Source organism: Lissotriton helveticus, chromosome 8 (assembly GCF_964261635.1).
Source record: "Lissotriton helveticus chromosome 8, aLisHel1.1, whole genome shotgun sequence".
In the NCBI taxonomy this organism is placed as follows: domain Eukaryota; kingdom Metazoa; phylum Chordata; class Amphibia; order Caudata; family Salamandridae; genus Lissotriton; species Lissotriton helveticus.
The window spans coordinates 742137998-742160224 of NC_136069.1; the positions used below are offsets into that span (position 1 = coordinate 742137998).

General features: G+C 42.1%; 1 protein-coding gene across 1 annotated transcript in view; it reads right to left on the reverse strand.

Annotated features, from left to right (window-relative positions):
- Positions 1–2326: 2326 nt before the first annotated feature.
- ASMT (acetylserotonin O-methyltransferase) overlaps positions 2327–22227 on the reverse strand; it is a 298115-nt gene continuing 278214 nt past the window's right edge. The window contains exon 7 of the mRNA XM_078656057.1: positions 2327–2724. Within this exon, the coding sequence (XP_078512183.1) occupies positions 2513–2724 (212 nt within the window). The 3' untranslated portion in view covers positions 2327–2512. The remainder of the gene's footprint in view (positions 2725–22227) is intronic.

The window sequence follows — 22227 nt, forward strand, 5'->3', positions numbered from 1 at the left end:
ACAATGGTCTCTACAACAGGTATCTTAACCCTGTAAGATATTTTAAAATGCAGCCTCTATGTAACCAATTGAGTAACCTAGAACAGATTTACTGTCACATTTGTCTTCTGTCACAAATATCTTTGCAGCAAATTAAAAAAAAGAAATATTATGTTGCTACCAATGTTGCGGGGCATCAGTGGCACCAGCAATTGGCAAAAGAGGGTGCCTGAGCATGAGGTGTCCTGCCTCTCGGATCCGTAGGCAGTGGTGCCCCAATAGGGGTGCATACACGGCACTAGAACATCCCAGGGATAAATACAGCTCCCTCCTACGAGGTTAGGACTGGTGCTGTGCTTTCATAGAGCTTCAGACACTTTAAACATGCCTATTTCAAAGTGGAATACTCTGTCAAAACAGCGTCCATTGATTTCAGGCTGAAAATGAATGATTATGAGTAAAATAAAGTGCTGCAAAAAAGCCGCTACATTTCCATATTTGGGCCGCTAAATTTCCATATTGGTGCCGCTAAATTTGCTAATGCATGCCGCAATATTCTGGGGTGTCTGAACAAAGGTATAATGTATAATGCTGGCCTCCTATCTTGCCTTAAAATCAGCATTATTCGCACAATACAAAGTAATGATGCAGGTGCATATAGGAAGTACATGGTGAATTTAATATATTTAATAACAGTTTAGTCTCTATGCTCATAACTCCAGATAATCAGTAGCTTCACCATCGACACCGCTGAAATTCATGCAACTATAAAGGTAGGCCTTCTCATTTGTGCTGTCCATCTTCCAGTTAATAAGTGTCCCCTAATTATATAATTTCTAATACTACTACTATGATAATTTAATGGAGTGAGCACAGAGTGCGAGTCAGATGGAAGTTAATCACCATGCTGAGAGTGTAAATTGTGCACTGGAGAGCAGTGTGAGAAATGTTAGCAGCCACGGAGGACTTCAAGCTGTGGTGCTACAAATCTATGAATTTTGTCTACCAATGAATTCCTGCATCAGTTCAACTAAGCTTTACATATGTGTGCTATACAGCAAAAATGAGCAACTATTTTCCTCTGTCAAATTGATTGCTCATGCCGAGAGAATCCAATATTCCTTCAATTTGTACTTGTGACTGAAGGACAGATATTAATAGCAAACAATGAAAGATTGTTAGCACTTGTTCATCCTTCCCCCTTACATTACATATCATGTGAGGTGTGTTTGCCTCATTTAGGTACAATATGAACTAGTTAAAGAAATCAAAATCCCTCCTACCAATCCTCCCTAGTCCCCTCTCAAATACGAAGAGCAATATAGCAGGAATTCATCCACAGCTTTTTCTGCGTCCTTGCAGATAGTTACGCCAGATTCTGGCTGGACAGAGACATGTAGACAGGTCTCTATAATTCCTTTTCTTTATTTCGTTTTGTCTTGTTTTCTGACTTTCCTGGCCTCTGTTTCTGTATGGCAGGAAGCTGGGAACTCCTTTAGGGGCGGACTACTGATTTTGGCCCACTATACCACTCAAGACAGAGACCAGTCATATACTAATCAGTCTGGTTCCATAAGAAAGGTCTAGCCCAAACTGCCAGACCAGGTGCCTTTCCAGACAGGAGCACAAGCAACTCCATATTGGTGTCAGTCTACTTGGGGATTATCAGTGAATTATAGCTTGAGTCCTGTGTCACAGTATGCACAGTACCTATGTCTAGGTTATGCCCATCACACTTAGGATATTTATTACGGCAAACAACAAAGTGTGAGAAGAAATGTTTCATTCATCTCAGGTGCTGGGGATCACTTGGGATGTATTCAAGACCCACAATGCTACTCTAGATGGAGATAAGAATTGTTTTGCAAGTATGCCACCCAACACATTTCTGTTTTCCTTAGTACAATGCCATAGGTGTAACGGGTATGACCAGACTTGGGCCCTTTGCTCACTTTGCCATACTGGAAAAATTGTTTAACAAATTAGGAAGTTGGGAGGAGGGAGGAGAAGGGGAATTGCCGGCAATAACACTCATGTTCCTTCATAACTAATAAGGAATCTTACACGGCTATATGCATACTTAGGCTCAATGTTTTTACAGATTAAATTTGTGGCAACTGTAACTGTTGTACACTAATTGTACTTATATTTCAATTCCAGGTTACTAAGCAACTCAGTTATATATTAAATGTGAATTCTTCCTACCTCAGTTTCACAGGATGTCAATTACCCCATTAGAACAATGTTTCATATCATATGACGTCACACGTTTACAAAATATGATGGTAGTATAAGGAGACACAACATGATCATTGCAGTGTATTAAATATTATATTTAGTTTTCCACTTTTAGTTGTTAGTTGGACCGCTTTATCATAATTGTCAAATTTAAATACAATTCAGTAAGCAATAAGATGGGGAGGAGTTTACCTATAATACATTATATGACATCTAATATTTAAATTATTACATATAGGATAAAGTGCCTGATCTCCCACTAGGGTAAAGTGATACAGAGTAATAAGAGAATATTTCATTTTCTCCCTAATATTGCATCATAGATCTTTCCAGTTGTCCTAACTTCAATGTCCGTAAACCCAGCTGCGGCCAGAAGCTCATTGTACTCCAGCGCGGTCCTCTCTTTTCCTTCTGTTTGTACCAGCATATTCAAGGAATACAACTGGGCTGTCAAAGGTCCACTTTTATCTTCGTTCAAAATGGTTTCCACCAGGAGTACTCCACCACCTGGCACGAACAAAATAAATATTAGTTGGATTTCCCCATATAATATTTTGTGTACCATTTAAGTATATGAACTGTGAAATATTTCTGATATGTCTGTTTAATGAATTAAAGAAAGCAAAAAGCAAGCCAAGTAAGAAAACAAAAAAATATTGATTTACACATTTCACGAAGAGCCTAACAGTTCCATGACTTTTAATAGTGGCTGCCTTTCTCAGCATTCTAGTCCGATAACTTATTAAAAATATATATTTTTTTATCATTTGCCATCAAATTAATGCATAACGCAGCAGGATAAGACCACCATTTTCAGTTCACCCCCAGTAAAAATACCCACCCAGTCACCCCCCCACTACACAGTGAGATACCAGATAATGTAATCACAGTTGCCATACCCTAGTTAGATCAATCCTAAAAGACCCGCAGGAGAATAGAAACAGAAAAGACAAGTAAAAAATAACCAACGCTATAAGCTGCCAGCTGCCAGTAAAGTGCCAGAGTGCTTACATAAACTCAAGCTTAAAGTGCATCATGCCTCAGCAACTCCTATTATCGACCCATTCTAATAATGGACCCAACCTCCTCAATCCCTTTCTTTTTTTGCGAATCCCCTTCCTTAGGAAAGTTGCCTTTTCTAAATTATAGACAGCTAGCACCCTTGTTAGCCACTGTTGAAACGAAGGTGGGCTGCTATCTAGCCAGGCAGAAGCAATTCATAGACGAAAAACAGTCATAACAATAAAAATCAGCTGTCTGCCTCTTGTTGGTCTCTCGAATTCAGACACTCCTAAGAGGATCACAGCAGGGGATAGATTTATCGGAATATTTCGTTTATTTGACAGGAAATCAGTAATCTGAGATTTGATAGTTGATAGGGTCGGACAGGAAGTAAAAATATGCACAATATGAGCACCCCTAAAATGACATCTAGGGCAACGGGTGCCTTCACCGTCCCCCTATTTAATAATCTTACTAGGAGCGTAATATAAATTAAAACACGCTTTGTAATTTTGAACACATAATTTAGCTGAAATAAATGATGTCTGAGCAGGAGCAAAATATGCCCGAAAAGAGGCATCTGAGATGTTCGGTTGTTCTTGCCATCTCCATGAGTGCTTATCTAAATCATCCCTCATGTAGTTATTGGGAAAGGAGTATATGAATCCTGTTGATGGCTTATGCTCAGCTACCAAAGCATCAACCAATTTACACTGTTCAAACCCTATAGCCCCACCAGTTGCATGGAGGAGGAAATCCCTTACTTGTAAAACTTTAAAAAAATCCTTATGTGTAAGCCCAAATTCTTCTCTGATTTCATGAAATGACTTTATTGCCCCATAGGAGAAAAATAGACCCATCTTGTTTAAGCCAGTATTAACCCACCTTGCTGTATATATGTCTGAAAAACATCCTGGAAGATTTAGATGATCCCTCAGGGGGTTGTAGAAGATAAGTCAACCTAAACCCAGCAGTTTGCGCACAGAAAACCAAATCTCAAATGCATTCCGCAAGGTCTTAAAATGAACGCGTTTGAAATAGGTCATATAAATTTGCCTCCATGAATTCCCCCATGCCCCTTCACCTATCAGTAACTCAAATGGGGAAGGGAAATAAACAGTACCTGCATGCGATGGACTTTCTCTTGTAATAAAGGGACAAGATTTTGTAGCACTGTGGCCCAGTAATACAGTTTTAAGATAGGGAGCCCCCACCCTCCCCTGTCCTTAGGGAGTGTCAAGAATGTCATGCCTCACCGGGGTTTAGAATAGGCCCATACGAATTGTGAAATTATTTCATTTAGCTTCTTAAACCATAAATTACCTATTCCTAATGGGATCACTCCAAAAAAATAAAGAATCTTAGGGAAAAAAATAATTTTAATGACACTATATCGTCCTGACAGGAAAAGGTGTAGGTTATTGAGTCTCTGCAGATCTTTCTTGGATTTTTCGATTAAAGGCTCAAAATTATCCCCGATAATAGAATGCACGTTAGGCCTGATAGTGACTCCCAGATATATCCCGTTTACGGCCCTTCGTGGTTTCTGCCAAGACAGCATACTGTTAACCAAGATTACCGTTTTGTCCTTATTTAACAAATAACCTGAAATATGTCCAAATTTCCCCGCTTCTTTCTCCATTTCCAAAATTGCAGTCTCAGGCTCAGGTGTAAACACCGCGATGTTGTCCGCGTAGGCAAGTGTTTTAGTGTACCATCCATTGTATTCATTGGGAAAATCCTTATGTTAGCTTCTTGTCTGCGAACAAACAGATCGATGTATAGGGAAAAAAGCAAAGGGGAACAGGGGCAGCCTTGCCTCGTCCCTCTTAAAATTGAGAATGACTCTGAGAGTTCCCCAGCTACAAACACCCTTGCCTCAAGTTTATAATAAAGCGCATTGAGTGCTTGTCTAAATTCAGGCCCTGTTGATTTGCGCAAGTATTTTCCACAAGTAGCTCCAGGAGACCCTGTCAAAAGCCTCCTCGGCGTCTAATAAAATGAAGGCCATAGGGTCTCCTGCTATCTGAACAGCATTGAATAACGTATTACCTGCCTGATGTGATCTGTGGTACTTTTCCTGGGTATGAACCCATGTCGCCATCCACTCACTACTTTGCTAACAACAGGAGACAAACGAGAGGCTAGAATTTTAGAACACATTTTAGTGTCCCTGTTAATAAGCATAATTGGCCTATAAGATCCAAGCTCTCTCACAGATTTGTTTTTTTGGGAGAACACCACAATTTTCACTATGGACCAAGAAGGGGGAGGTTCATTGCCTTCATATATATGTTTGAACAGTTCCACAAAGCAATCCCTAAGCTCTGATGCAAATGTCTTATAGAATTTCATTGGAATCCCATCTTCCCCAGCGGCCTTCCAAGTCACCAATGAGGAGATAGCTGTCAGGATCTCTTCCCACGGGGGAGTCCCCTCCAACCCTGCCTGATCATCATCATCATCAAGTTTCATGATTGTGCTAGAATCTAAATATTTGGAAAAGTCCTTCAGATCCCCCACCCCAGTCTCCAAGTACAATCTCTGGTAGAATCTTTCAAATGCAGATCTTATCCCGGCAGGATCAGAAACAATGGTCTGATCTAGGTCCCTTATTTCCCTAACTGCATTCTGCCTGTTCTTTTGCCGAGTCCTTATGGCTAACGTGCACCCCATTTGTTCACCACTTCATACACTTGCTCACTGCAAACTAAAGATTTTGCTGCTGTTTTTTTAATTGCAATATAATGTATGGTTGCTTTAGCCCTCATGACTCCAATCTGTGCTTCCTGACAATCCCTCCCTGTAGTGTATCCATTATTAATTTTTTTTCTTCCTGGGCTAATAGGGCATATAATTCTTGCAGCTTTTGTTTCTCCTTCCTTACCCTAGTTAGCGAGAATTGGAGAGTTTCCCCCAATCCCCGCTTTTAATGTATCCCGCACTATTTCCAGGGAGGTGCCACCCAAATTTTCACTAAGGAACCTCAGAATCCAATTTTTCATAAGAGTCACATATTCATCATTTACCAGTAGTGTCCGCTCAAAACTCCATTCACTACCACTTTTGCAAGACACCCCCTCCGTAACTACCAAGACTAACAGATTGTGGTCAGATATGACCCGGGGGAAGAGTTCTATATCGCAATCTTGAATTATAGCATGTGGAACAAAAAAGAAGTTGAGACGTGCATGTGAGTGATGGGGTGATGAGAAAAAGGTAAAACCATGTTCAGTTGGCTTCCTACACTGCCAAACATCCATCAGGGTATAGTCTTTACACATATTTTTAAGCACCTGAAATACCCTAGGTGTCCTACCATAATATTTATAAGGTTCCTCAGCCGACCACTTGTTGGCCAAATTGATGACCTACTCACCCTTGCCGCCACCGCCGAGAGTCACATTGGGGTGATTAAGAGCCGCAGGAGACGCAGGAGACACCGCCGCCACCGCCAAGAGTCCAGAGGTACCGGACTCCGCGCCGCCGCTCCGGGAGACCACAAATCCCGGCAGGCCTCGCGGCGGCGCGTCAGAGCGACGCGGCTTGCGCACAGAGAGCGCCAACGGGGAGCATAAAGCGCAGCAACCCCGGCAGAGCGGGGGAAACCTACTCACCCTTGCCGCCACCGCCGAGAGTCACATTGGGGGTGATTAAGAGCCGCAGGAGACGCAGGAGACACCGCCGCCACCGCCAAGAGTCCAGAGGTACCGGACTCCGCGCCGCCGCTCCGGGAGACCACAAATCCCGGCAGGCCTCGCGGCGGCGCGTCAGAGCGACGCGGCTTGCGCACAGAGAGCGCCAACGGGGAGCATAAAGCGCAGCAACCCCGGCAGAGCGGGGGAAACCTACTCACCCTTGCCGCCACCGCCGAGAGTCACATTGGGGGTGATTAAGAGCCGCAGGAGACGCAGGAGACACCGCCGCCACCGCCAAGAGTCCAGAGGTACCGGACTCCGCGCCGCCGCTCCGGGAGACCACAAATCCCGGCAGGCCTCGCGGCGGCGCGTCAGAGCGACGCGGCTTGCGCACAGAGAGCGCCAACGGGGAGCATAAAGCGCAGCAACCCCGGCAGAGCGGGGGAAACCTACTCACCCTTGCCGCCACCGCCGAGAGTCACATTGGGGGTGATTAAGAGCCGCAGGAGACGCAGGAGACACCGCCGCCACCGCCAAGAGTCCAGAGGTACCGGACTCCGCGCCGCCGCTCCGGGAGACCACAAATCCCGGCAGGCCTCGCGGCGGCGCGTCAGAGCGACGCGGCTTGCGCACAGAGAGCGCCAACGGGGAGCATAAAGCGCAGCAACCCCGGCAGAGCGGGGGAAACCTACTCACCCTTGCCGCCACCGCCGAGAGTCACATTGGGGGTGATTAAGAGCCGCAGGAGACGCAGGAGACACCGCCGCCACCGCCAAGAGTCCAGAGGTACCGGACTCCGCGCCGCCGCTCCGGGAGACCACAAATCCCGGCAGGCCTCGCGGCGGCGCGTCAGAGCGACGCGGCTTGCGCACAGAGAGCGCCAACGGGGAGCATAAAGCGCAGCAACCCCCGCGTCGCGGGACGCGAGCGGGACGCCCGGGGCTAAGCCCGGGCAAAGGGCGGGCCCTCTGTGGCCCTCAGAGGCCAGAGGAGCCGGGCCTGGGCCAGAAACTCTGCCTCATTGACTTCCATGGATATGGTCTCAACAGAACTGTAAGTAGGTCACCCACCTGTAGTTTTCGCAATCGTATCCTTCAGGAGTCTGACTTTCTGGGACCAACTGTTCTTTTAGCTATACATATCTCCTGCCTTACTTCCAGGTACTTCTGGGGTTACTGACATGAGCTGCCCGGAAACTAGAAGCAGGGCTGCTGCTGTAAAGAAACTGACTGGTACTCTGGATGACTTTATTGTTCGGACAAATGCTTTAATTGATGAAGGGATAGTAATTATGGATAGGAGGGTGTCCCAGGACCTAGCTGCAGCGAGACGATCCTCCCTAGGTCTTATCGCTAAAGCTCGTACTCCGAACAATGTTTCTGCTCTGGGAAATCCTAGAAATGTACAGAACGATAGGGGTCAAGTCGCCCCAGGCTCACAGGAGGACCTGGAGGCTACACCTAATCTTTCTCTGCTTGTGACTAGCACTTCAGTTGAAAAGGAGACTGATATTTTAACTATAGCTAGTGATTCAACACAAAGGGGTTTGAAGGAGGGGGCGATCCCTAAACAAAAGATTAATACTCAAAAAACTGTAAAATCTAACAGGAGCCAAGGGAGAAAGGTAGATATTAGTAAGAATGCAGACCCGGCCAATTTAGAAGTTCTGCCACTGAATGTGAATACTAATAGAGTGCTTCACACTAGTGATAATGGGTTAACTCTTCACGCTAATGCTGGTTTACCACTGAGTCTCCCGGATGATACCATCTCAGATAGCAGTCTTGAGGATATCTTGGATTTAAGCGGCGCTGTTACGAATCTAGATGAAGGTAGTGAGGGCAACTGTAGCCTAAATATGGCTAATAATAACATCCTGGCCATGTTGAAGACTCTCCTCGAACCAATCGAGGTTAGGCTACGGTGCTTGGAAACTATATTAAAAAACATCCATAAAGATATAAGTGCCCCTAGCTTCAATCTGGATAACAAAATTCCATCTGGGAAAAATCAAATGACTAGGCCGCCACCAGCTGTCAAAAATGTAGCTACTACCAAATCACTGCCAAAAACTATACCAACCCCTAAAACTCCTGCCCAGATTGATATAGTAGTCCCAGTCCAAGAAACTCCTAAACCACCACATGATAAGGATAAAGATAAGTCTAAAAAACGGGATGTGCGTAGAAATATACATTTACCCCCAAAAGCCGCACCATACGTTGTGGTCCTTACAGGAGTCCCCCAATTAAATGATAATTCTAATGAAAATAATGGTGGACTTGTAAATAAAACCATCCATTGGCTAAATGATAATTACCCTCTCCCGCCAGCAGTAAAAAGTAATATTTTGATGGTTGAAAGGGCCCCATGGATTGGTTATAACAAAAAAAGGACACACGGCGACTGTGTGGTAATAACATTTGAGAACCCATTGACTGCTAAATACATTACTACAAGACCCCCTAGAAATCATGGTCTCTCTGTTACGGCTAGGGGATTATCTTATTTTTATCCTGAGGGCGAACACCCTGATAATAGGTGGAGCTGGACTAGGGACAACAGACATCAAGGAGGTAATATGGGTTGGGCTCCCGATAGTAATTACTATAACACGCAAGGTGGAGGGAGAGGTGAGGATGGTTGGAATGTAGTGAAATATAGATCGAGGTCCCCTCACTTTCGACCACAGAGTTTTGACCAAGGTTGGTTAGGTAATCCACAATTCCCTCCGATCTTCCCGTGTTTTAATCGATTCGACTGCTTGGAAGCGGTGGATTGACTCCCAACGATCAAAAATGAGGCCTTGAGGCCTTCCAAATCTGTAGATTTGGGGCCTATAAAACCATTGGGGCATGTCGAGACTCAGGAGTCATATGTTGAGCCACTAGAAATTCATGGGGAGGATGCGTCTATATCAGGGAGCCTCAGTGGTGTTACTGGAGCTACTGTTGAAGAGCCACTTACAGAAGATTATTGTAAGGTTGTTTTTTGGAATGTGGCAGGTTTAAAGCAGAAAATTCTAAATCCGTCCTGGTGTAATGTTATTGCTGATGTGGGTATATTAGCCTTACAAGAAACCTGGACCACCGCAGCAATACATCTAAATGGTTACAGAACTTATTTTACACCTGCAGTGGGAGGAGTACACGGAAGACCAAAGGGGGGACTCTCCGTGTATATATCGAATCTCCTAGTTACTGATAAAATTACTTTTCTTCCTGGTTCCAGTTATTACCAGAAAATTGTCATTGATACAAGGAAGGGTCCAACGATTGTTCTTTTTAACTTTTACAATAACTGTTCAAGTAGCGTAATTAAGGATGTTTTTGTTAACATAAGTGCAGATATACAGAATACTCTTGAGGAAAAAAAGGGTGAAGTCATGGTATTATGGGGGGGTGATTTTAATTGCTCTTTGTGCAAAAAGGGTCAGAAGGGTATTTGCGGTTTGATGTTGGAGCAGGACATTAGCTTGACGCATTTTGAACATACCCTTCTAGGTGATTCATTGAATGAGATGATTTTTAATTTTGATTTGGGTTTTACGAATGAGTTAGCCCACCACACAATGCCATTTGGTCCAACTTTTGTGGGGCGGGGGGCTTCGACCATTATTGATTTTAGTCTCTGTACAACTAGCTCGGCGGGCAGACTGATTAGTTCTAGTATCATGCACTTACCACTAAGTGACCACTACCCACAGGTACTAAAAATGGAGAATTTATTTTCTCTTGTGGACCATGTAGCAGGTCCCAATACCAAGGCGCCGGACGTGATTTTAGGTACCCAAAATGGATATAGTCTTAAATGGAGTAGAGTGGTCCCGGCAGATTTTTTATCTAAATTAGTGAATAAGTGCAGGAGTAATTTTTTGACCTGCCTGAACGAGCATGCTGACAGTAATGAAATTTTAAATAATTTTTATACTATTTCTATTGCAATCAAGGAGGCGTTGTGGGTTGCAAAGAAAAACTCCCTAAAGCACAATAGAAAATGGTTTGATAATAAATGTACCAGTGCCCTATCAAAGCTCAGACAAGCGATCCATAAAAGACCACGGGATGTAAATCAAATTAGAATCCTGAGGAGGGACTATAACATAGCATTGAAGGATAGGAAGGTGGCAATAAGGAAAGAGGCCTGGGACGATCTATGCGAGGCGTCACAATCAAAGGATCCGGCAGCTTTTTGGAGGGTAATTAATACCCCGTTACTGTATGAAAAAAAGGCGCGGATGGAAATCGCCATCCCTGAAGATGAGTGGGTGGCGCACTTTTCCTCGCTCTATAAGGCTGTGGAACCAGTCCGTGACACAAGTCAGGACTCTATGTGCCCAAACATAGATTCAACTAAAGTCCTGGTCGTAACCTTGCCCGAAGTTCTGGCGAGCTTAAAGGCAACCAAAGGGGGTAAGGCGGCTGGACCAGATGGCATACCAGCAGATCTCTACAAGGCCAATACTGATCTATGGGGGCCTTTGCTTGTCCAGCTTTTTAATGTTGCTCTGGCTAAGGGCTTAGTTCCTACCTGGCTTACATCAATTATAGTCCCGATATTCAAGAAAGGTGACAGGCAGAATTGCATGTGTTATAGGCCAATTTCTTTATTGGACTCCTCAATTAAAATTTTAGGGAGAGTTGTTTTAGACAAATTGCGAATCTGGTCAGAAGAGAACGGGGTGTTATGTGATTTCCAATTTGGGTTTCAAAGAGGTTTAGGAACTATAGAGCAGGGATTGAATCTGTTAATCCTGCAGCAGAAGTATGTAGCAGTTAAAAAACAACGTCTATACCTCACATTTGTTGACTTATCGTCAGCTTTTGACTGTGTTTCACACAGTAAATTGTGGTCAATTATGACCGAATTGGGGGTTGACAATGCTATTATCTGCTTCTTGCGAGATCTATATTCCGGGGCCAATGCAAGTGTCCGTTTTGGGAAAAATGGTGAATGCACAAGACAGTTTGGGATTGGCCGGGGTGTACGCCAGGGGTGTGTTTTAGCCCCATTTTTATTCTTGCTATACATAAATGGCTTTGAGAAACGACTCGTGCAGGAGGGTAGGGACATGCCTATGGTGGGTGGAAGGCCTGTCCCAGCCTTGATGTACGCGGACTATGCCGTTTTGATGGCACGAACCCCAATGGCGTTACAAATTTTGGTTTCCTCTTTTAATAGTTTCATGCTTGGTTTAGATCTAAAAATAAATTGTTCAAAAACACTGTCCATGTTTTGTGGGCCGAGATCAAACAAGCGTTTGAAACCTATTTTTATAAATTCCAATCCCCTGGAAAAAACCTCCACTTTTCCCTATTTGGGAATTCTGTTCCACGAAAGTGGTTCATGGACTAGTGCAATCCAGGCTAGATCTTTGTTGTTTTCCAAAACTATTATGGCCTTAAAATGTTTCATGAGAAAACTAGGGAAAAAACCCATAAAAGAGATTTTAACTATTTATAGGGCAACTTGCTTAGCAGTTGCTACCTATGGATCAGGGCTGTGGGGTTACTCTAACATTAGCACAATTCAAACCATGGAAAATAAATTTTTACGCCACATCCTGTCTGTACCTGAAAGTACTGCAACTATGATCTGCCATGTTGAGTTGGGAGTAATTTATGTTACTGATACTATTAAGATTCAACCCATCCTCCTATGGCATAGGGTGTGGACAAATGATGAATGTTTGGTTAATCGGGCTATTTTAAAGGACGTTTTAGTATTGGACAATATTAATGATTCTAAATGGATATGTTATGTCAAGGACTTTCTCAGTGAAATGAATTGTGTTCAATATTTTGAGGACCCACCAACTATGGCATACATATCGAGAAGAGACTTGAAAAATCTGTGTATTGCTCATCTCAGGGATAAAAGACATTTAGAGGAGGCAAGGAAAAAGACTGTCTCTGCCCATCAGGATATTTTATGCGGAGATAAACTACAGCCATACCTGTCCCTATATATGTCCAATCACGAACGTTTCCTTTTAACCCGATTTAGACTCAATATTGTTTTTAGAGTCTTGTCTTTTCCCGTGATGAATTGTTGGTTGAAAGAATTACCCTTTTGCCCATGTGATGATGTTTCCCCACAGTCTGATATTCATATTTTATTCTTTTGTAAATTTTATACCTTTGCGCGAAAGAAATGTATCATCCCGATTCTTAAAGACTTAAATCTACGAAGATGTCGCTTAGCGTTTTTAGAGTGCCAGAAACTGGAAACTGTTTTTATGGTAGCCTCAATGGGTGAATTTTTTAAATCTATTTTTAAATGTCGTAAATCGATTTTAATGAACTAACCTCCTTATTGTACATAGGTATTTTAAAAAATGAATACATGACTCCCTGTGTAAACTGTATTTTCTATATGCTACTTTTATGGTTATTTTTGTCTTTTTAACCGAATAAAGTATTTTGAATTTGAATTTGATGTTAAGATCTCCACATAAAATGATGGGAGCTGGCCAAGACACCAGTTTGTTGTTTAACCAGTCGTAAAGCCCAGAATCATCAAGAATTGGCCCATATAAAGAACACAGTGTAAAGATGCACTTATTAGATTGAAATTCCAAAATCACCCATCTCTCCCGACTATCTGTACTAATATGTGAAAAAAAATTAACTAAATCTCTTTCGGCAAGAACTGCCACCCGACAAGTTTGTGTTCTTTGCCGTGTGCCAGCAATTAGTTTAAAACCCAGCGTACCTAATAATGACAGCTGTGCTCCCTCAATGTGGGTCTCTTGGAGACAAAGTATATCCGCCTCCAAAGCTTGCAATTCCAAGGTGACCCTGGCTCTTTAGTTTTTATCATTAAGGCTGCAGATGTTCACTGTAGCGATTCTTAGTTTATTCATTGATCCAGTTTCCTATGGCCCTTCTTGCATATCATACTATGTATTTTGCCCCCAGCCAACAACAAAAATAATAATCTTCCCATCCTAGGCGGTTTTATCTCTTTCTGTGCTTTTCTTATTGTTTCTTATATACCCAGATGTCCTCCCATGTAGCCCCCTCCCTTCCTACACCTGACCTCCCCCTCCCACAGCCCCCACCCGCCGCCCCCACCACCACCAAAGCAATCAGGTCGAGAGCCATAAGGATAGCGCCTATGCAAGAATGCATCTCTGGTCGCTCCTAACCCATGCCCCCCTTTAGGTAAACAAAGAAAATATGAAAATCAGAAGATAATCATAGAGAAAAAGCTCTTAAACTAACTATCGAGCTAAATAATCCCTGGGAAAAAAACCAATTTATGCCATATGTCTCCAGAAAATAAGGAGCAGGTATCACAAACTGTTCTAACTGACCTATATTTTACCAGTGCTTTCTCCCACTATCTCTTTCAGATATTCCTGGGCAATGATTTCTGAAGTAAAGCTTCGTGTTTGTCGTTTGTAAGTCACTTTTAGACAAGCAGGATTTAGCAGAAAGACTTACGCTCCTCGTTGCTGGAAAGGAATAAACAATTGTCTCAGCTACCATCGCCTTTCTACTGTGGCATGGGCGAAGTGAGGTTTTACAAAGAACAACACATCCCTGAAGATCTTCCTTGAGTTGGGACAGGCTTGGTCATACATTTTCTTGCTGCAACAGAAAGTTCCCAAAATATACCAGGATCGCCCGGGATCTTTCAGCATCACTGGATCGAGATTTTTCCATAATTAAGGGGAACCTATGGGCACGTTCAATCTCTTTATTCCAATCCCAATGAGTTTTCTCCAGGAAGGCGCCTTTGAAGAGAAAGATGATATAAGCACATAAATCAGAGCTCTCCACCCCTTCAGGTATCCCTAGGACTCTCACATTATTGTGACTCTGCCTGTTCTCATATTCTTCCAATTTCCATAAGAGATCGACCTTCGTTGTGGCCTCGGAAGCTTCTTCTGCTTTTAGTGTCCAGACATCAGACTCTGAATGCTCAGTGCGTTCCTCCACCATAGTCAATCTGCCAGCAATGTCAGAGCAGGTTTTATTAATTTTGTTCACAGTCCCATGCAGCTTCTTGGTAGAAAGCCTCGCTCGACGACTTGAGCTCCGGGTTTCATCTTTAACTTGCCTTATGGTTTGCAGAATTGTTGCTAGAGATCCCTCAACCGAGGTGGTTTGCAGTTGAGTATCCGATGTTCCCAAAGTGGTATCTTTGGCAGATCTTTCAAGCCCCCCCCCCCAGAGAACGCTATTTGTGAAGCACAATTGTCCCAGTGAAGATTGCCCGATGGTCCATCCTCACTACTGCCTTTAAATGTTTCTCCACTTGCTCACCCTTTCTTGTCCTTCTTTTTCTTTCCCCGAGATCTTCCCTCCGACCGTTAGTTCTGTGTAGCTAAGGTAGATTCTTCCGGGATGGCACTAGAGGACAAATCTGAGACTGGATCATCGGTTAGGGAGAATGACAATTCCCCAATATTCAACAGGTCTGACTCATCCGTTAATGAACAAAATGTATCCCCAGTATCAGGAGACTTAGCTATGCATGGTGATAGCTCATTTTCCACCTTCCCCCTCTCTTACGCCTTCTCCAGAGGAAGTCCTGCACCATTTCCATTAGAGGCCCTTTGCTGACCTGTAACTATTGTTTCGATCCCCTTGGCACTTGTGTCTGGTCGTGATCATCTCAATCCTGATCTTCATTTTTGCACGCCTTGTTGGAGCCATCTCTATTAGCGGTTTCACCTAAATCCATGGCTATCTCGAGGGGCTATCGCTATCAAACCCTCACCACCATTAATAGAGTTAATTTTAGAGCCATCAGTGGGGCTCACTGCCTCCTTCTGCGCAGGGCTGGGACAATCAGTACTCCCAAGTCCAATTGGTCTCCCGGGGAGGAGCAATCTTTCCTTGATCTGTCCGCTGGTTATGGCACCCCCTTACCCCTTACTCAGCTTGGGATGCACTGCTGTTGTTCTGCTACTGCCCGAAAACAGAGTAGGGATTAAAGATTGACCATGTATCCCAGTCTTTCCTGGTCGGGTCCTGGTGTCCCTCTCAGTGCAAACAGCCTTATGCCCTGTTTCATCCACAGCCCCTACTTGATTTTGTTTTCCCCCACCCCCTTACTGGTATCCTGGTATCCTGGGTGGAGGAGGAGGAGGAGGAGGAGGAAGGAAGCCCCCCTTATGATCCAGTGTTCTCCTCGGGTTTCTTCACTCCTTGGCCCGGCATCCTGACTGTTTCGGGTTTACTGCCGCCTCCCCTGAAACACTGTAGCAGGGAACGTTGGAGCCTTGTGAGTAGCATCTGGAGGCACCAAAGGAAGACAAATCAGTCAGCCGGGGTCCTCAATCACAGTCTCGAACGAGGAACAGTTCCCACGAGAGCAGGAAAGGGACGAATATCATTGCCAGACAAACAATTCCTTTTCTTGCCTAATTGACCTCCACAGGGCTTTTTCGGGCAGGAGCGACCTAGTCCTCGTCCTACACTGACGCAATTTTTCTTTGCGGTTCTAGTCTGATAACAATGAAGAATATTCCAGTAGGCTTTAAATATTTTAATATTTATTCTAATTTGTTAAGGGTTTTTGAGTCATGTCCAGGTCAATGCTGAATCACTGCAATAGGCATGCATTTTGTTTGAACATGTATTGATTATATTTAATCATAGACATTTATAATAATAGTTATCACATTAGCGTGAGGATTGGTAACAAGTCATTATATCTTTTTAATTATAATCAGCATACTGGATAAATAAGATGCTAAATATTGAGCACTCCATTAATATTTGAGTTGCAGAGGAAATCACTTGATTGAACATCAGCTCTCAGCCGATTCAACCTAATTTTTGAATCAAGGTTTCATGATCAATATATGGACAAAAAGTAGGAACATTCATGAAAGGGAGCTTGAGAGAATGTAAGCGCTTCACGCTATATTGGGCTAGACAATATTCAGCAGGTCGTATTTCAAAACTGAAGTATAGAATAAAAATTAGCGTAATACCTTTGATAGGAAAATTCTATCTTGGTTACAAAAAGCAAAGTTTGCAGTAAGATATGCCACTGGTGCTGTGTCTTAATTTTGCATTGCTCCTGAAATCCAGGTGTAAGCCAGGAGTACTTCTAGCTTACTCTTTAAATTCATGAGTAAGCTATGGGTACCACAAAAGTAGGTCAGACCTACTCATGCACCAATGATTGTGAATCAGGCCCAAGGTGTGTAACAAGCAGGCTAGGGCCTCAGCACCCTAGAAGCCAATACAGACTTCTTTTAAGCCCAAGGGTACATACCAACTGGTTTCGAAGATCTGAGAATGCACGGTTCTTTCCTAAATGTTATTTGAGGTTAAAGATTAAAGGTTAAAGGCATCAAATGCAGTTATGTAAGGCATAACCAGTTTGAGGCTATGCCACAAGGTAGAGCCAGCCTTTCAGTCCAAGAACCAACTTTAACAAAACATTGTGGAAATAATGCTAGGAACCTCATTTTCTATTATTCAATACATATACATATGTAGGGAAATAAATAGAGATCCTCTCATAAAACTATTTATGCGTGTAGGCGTGTCTCACACATGCAAATAGCCATGTTTTAGAAGCATAAAACCACATTTTGGATTCTATAACGTTTGGTTTGCACTCATAAGAGGATTTACTCATGTGAATAGATCTGCTCACAGGACAGGAATTCTGTGGGTATTATAAACTCCTTTCTGACTACTTCCAACCCTAGAAAAGATCAGAAATGAGGTGCTGATGAGGGCAGGATAGAAGCCTCCTCCAGGGTGGAATGGGGAACAGGAGATCCTCAACATTGGTAGGGTGTAGGGTATGGGGTTCACCACAAGAAGCCTAATATCTAAAAAATTGTGTTACACTAATATGATGTTTATTCCCATGTTCTATTCTGGACTGTGTACAATCCCACAAGCCTAAGCCTGTTGCCTGTTTTGTTTATGTAACCTGGAGACTTTTTGTGAATTCCACAAATTAGTTAATCTACAACAATTTGAGGTAATTAATCTCAGACAATAGAATTATTTATTTCTTTGAGAAACAGAGACCATGTTGCTACAAAGGTAATAGGTATATAGTTGGAAACATTTGCTTAGAAAAACAACTTTATTCAATGAAGTGGTTAAAAGAACAAAACGAAAATTAAATAAAAGATACAAATTGATTGAAAAAGTAAAAGAGAAATGGGAAATAAAAACAGTTTCAGGTGTACTGTTGTGTAAAAGATAAAAGAATATGGGCTCTAAACTGATCTTGTTCGGAAGGCATGCGGACTGATTCGGTTCCGAATGCATTCCCTACGACTCGGATCGGGGGAGTCTGACCTGACAAGTACGATGCATCCGAATGCACCTGGTTCAATTTGGTCGGACTCCCAATGACTTCAATAGGAACCTGTGTTCTGAATGTGAACACAGGCTCCCGTTGAAGAAAGGGGGCCTGCTACGGGCCCTCGAATACCGATTCCGGTAGCTGTTTCATTCCGGGAATACCAATTCAGAAAGGCTACCTGAATCAGTCATCGTACTTGCTCGTTTGGAAACCAAGTCCATATAGCTGTACGAATCAGCTCCGGAAAGGCTTGACCTGTCCGAATGCCTTTCGGAACCAATTCGGTCAGCCCTAACAGTTTCCAGGCATCGTACTTGGTCATTCACAACTGGGAACGAGTTGGTTGGAAAGAAGGGCTGCGGATCGGATTCGGCAAACCTGAACGTAATTCGAAGCCCTTCCGATTGACATCGGAATTGACCCCTGAGTTGGGAGGTAGGTGAGAAATAATAAGAATTTGAAAGAAAGTAACCTGTGCAAAGTAAAGAAGCCATTTAATAATTTTTTGTGCAAAAGTTTTTAATTGACTTTTATTAGAACAAATAATGAAGAAAATACAAAAGTAGTACCATAACTGTAAGGAGCAAAAACCATAGAAATACTTAAGAATGAGAACCATAACTTACATTATCATATTAGTATAATAATGATGACAACCAAAATAAAAACATATACAGACTATAATGAAAAGAAGCAGAACTTTTTGTAGGCAATATAATACATTAGAGCTATTAATATAGGAGTATGGAGTAAGCAGAATCATAGAGACAAGCAAAGAAGAATACTTACGAGCACATAATAGTGAATAGTGACCATGTCTGAGAACATTTATCAAGTCCCAACAAGCATTAATAGATAATAAACTTTCATCTTTCCAATTTTAAGTGATCAATTTAACTGCAGTAGATAAAAGGAAATCAAAAAGCTTCCAGTAAGCAAGAGTTTTAAAAGCACAAGATTTATAAATACGTATATTGAATGATAAGGATCTTGAAGTTGAAAACTCTGTACAATAATATTCTATTCTTCAGTCCAGAAATTAAAAATAGGAGGACAATCATAAAGTATATGTTGTAAACTCCCTGATATTGATATGAAATTAGTAATGAAATGATGGTAGTGCACGTTTAGAGGCATGCAGGTTGGGAGAGATTTTACTGACCTTAGCGATTGCCAAGGTTAAGAAGGCAGGAAAAGGAAAGGGTTTTAAAAGATTGTGGGCCTAATTTACAAGGCCTCTAGTGGCACTTTTGCGCCACCGGAGCACCACTTTTTTGATGCTCTGGTGGCACAATGTGCCACAGCATATTTACCAGGTCACGCAAAGCTACTTTGCAAGGTTTTTCATGGCCTTGTAAATATGTGCTCCTTTCACGCAGAAGACTATGTGAAAGGGGAATTCCATGGGTGTTGCGGTGGGTGTTTATAAAGCAACACTCATGGAATTTGAAGCATTCGCAGATTTATGAGGAATTGTAAACCTGGGAAGGCATCAGATTCTAATGCGTCCCCAAGGGTGGAGTTGGGGAGGCACAATGAGGAGAATTAGCCATATTTCTCAATTTTTCTTCCTATTTCTATGTGTGCTGCATTCTGCAGCACACATAGGAAGAGGAAAACACCCCTCGTGATTGTTTTTGTGCAGGAAGATGTCCCGTACTGCCCAAAAACAATTACCCCTTGAACGCACACACCCTTGCACCATGGCGCAAGGGTGCCTGCGCTGGCGCACGGCAGCACATTGTGCGCCAGCGTGGGGGAAATGGACAGGAATGCGCTGTGTTTCATAGATACCGTGCATTTTTGCCCTTTTCTTTTGACACAGGGCAGCGCCACAAAATTCCTTGCTGTGCTGCGCTGCGCTGCTCTGCACCAAAGCCTTGTAAATGAGGCCCTGTGTTCTAATAAGCGCCATTTAGGAGCATATATAGGGTCAATAACTTGAAACCATAACAAGCTTTGGCAATTAGGAAGGCATAATGATATTTTTAGAGATCAGGTAATCCAACCACACCATCTTTTTTAGGAACTTGTGTTATTTAATGTCAATGAGAGCAGGTTTGTTATTCCAGATGAACTTCTAAAATAATTTGTGTACTTTAGTAAAGAAAGTGGAGGGAAAATAAATTGGTAACATTGATAATGTGGATTGAATTTAGGGAGTAATAACCATTTTATTTGCTTCAATACATCCCCACCTATTGAAGTGATGTGTTAACCATTTATTAAGATTTTTTGTGTTGGTAAGCATCTTGGAACACTTGATTTCAATTGTAGGTTTGATAGAAGGAGAGAACGTAATACTTAGGTATTTTAGTAGAGTTCCATAGAATGTGTGTATCTCCCATCGTAGTGGGAGTGCATCATATATTTAGTGGCAAGATTTCTGATTTTTTTATGTTTAGAGAATAACTAGAAATAGTAGTGTATTGATGAATAACATGTAATGTAATAGAAACTGATGTAGCTGGATCATTGGCGTATAATAACACATCGTCAGCATATGCTGAAACTTTGACAATAGTATTCTCTGAAACAATTCCATTATAGTCGGTATTATTCCAGAAAGAGCATGCGAGAGGGTCAATGGCAATTAAAAACAAAAGGAAGATAATGGACAATCTAGTCTATTACTTCTATGTCGATTAAAAGTAGAGGAAAAGGAATGTAATGTTTTAACCTTATAAAATTGGGAACAAAATGAAAAGCTTCTAATGTGCGAAACAGGAATTGAGAATTTACTAATTTTCAGCATCTAATGAAGAGTGGATGTGGCTTAACAGCTAGAGCAGCTGACTCTGAAGCTGGGAACCAGGTTTGAGGCTAGCTGGAGGGTCAAGCATCCTGTGCTTCTGGGCAAATCACTTAATCTCCCTGTGCCTAAAAACATGAATGTGTCCATTTGTAATGCAACTGGTGCTCATGTAAAGCACTCTGATACCTTCAGGTTGGGTTTGCGCAATATAAAACTCCAAAAAAAGAATGTTAATACACCCCCTGGACATTGGATTTTATCAGCCGAAGATCTGATATGACACAAAAGTACGGTGATATGTGCAGCAAGTTACCATTCATAAAACCTGTTTGGTCTGGTTGCATAATAGAATTCACTAAAGGTGTTATTCCGGTTCCTAGTATTTTGGCGTAAATGGCACAATCCTGGGTAATGAGAAAGATAGGACGATAATTGGAAGCCAGAGTAGGGTCCTTGCCTGGTTTCAGAAAAACAATAATAATAGCTTCTTTAAAAGAGCCATATGCTGTAGAGTTTACCTGGAATTCAATAAACAGGAGAATAGGGGTGATTTGTGTTTAAATGTCAATTGGATTTTCTAATTTGGTTCTATCAGCAGTCGAAATCTGAGGTAAATGGCAACCTTGTCGAAAAGTTTCAGAATATTATTAGGGTTATCTGCACACTTCTTATAAAGGAAAGAGTAGAATCATAAGAATTCTAGTGCTTTCTCTTCTGTTTTAAGTAGCAAAATTCCATCAGGTTTCTTAATATCTTTTTTAATACGTAAATAGTTGGCTAAGAGTCATCCAGATTTACATGAGTTAAAATGGTTATTTGATTTTTCTTTAGAGATGACCAAACCTGCCCTTTTAGTTAGTAGAGTATTATATTCATATCGTAATTTTGGATGTTTCGTTTTATATTGGTCATCTCGTGAAGAGATAAAAAGTCTTTCTAAATCAGTTGTTTTTCTACTATAGAGAGGTTAGAATTAAAAGTTTGTTTTTTCATGAGTCATAAGGGATATTGTGACACCTCGCATTGGTACATCCAAGTTAATCATTTTAGTGGTGTCATCACGGTTATTGTGTAAAAAGTTGTTGTATTGGCAGTGGAAAGTTTGGCAGAATTAGTTGGATAAAAACAATGTCAGAGTTCATTCTCCATTGAGCTTTAGGAGAACAATTTTTATTTAGTATCAAGGAAAAGGAGATTAAAGCATGGTCAGAAATTGTAATACCATCAATGGTTGAATGCCTAATCATACTACAGAAATGTCAAGAGGTAGTCAATCCTAGAAAAAGTAGAATGTTCATTTGAATAAAAAGTAAATCCCTT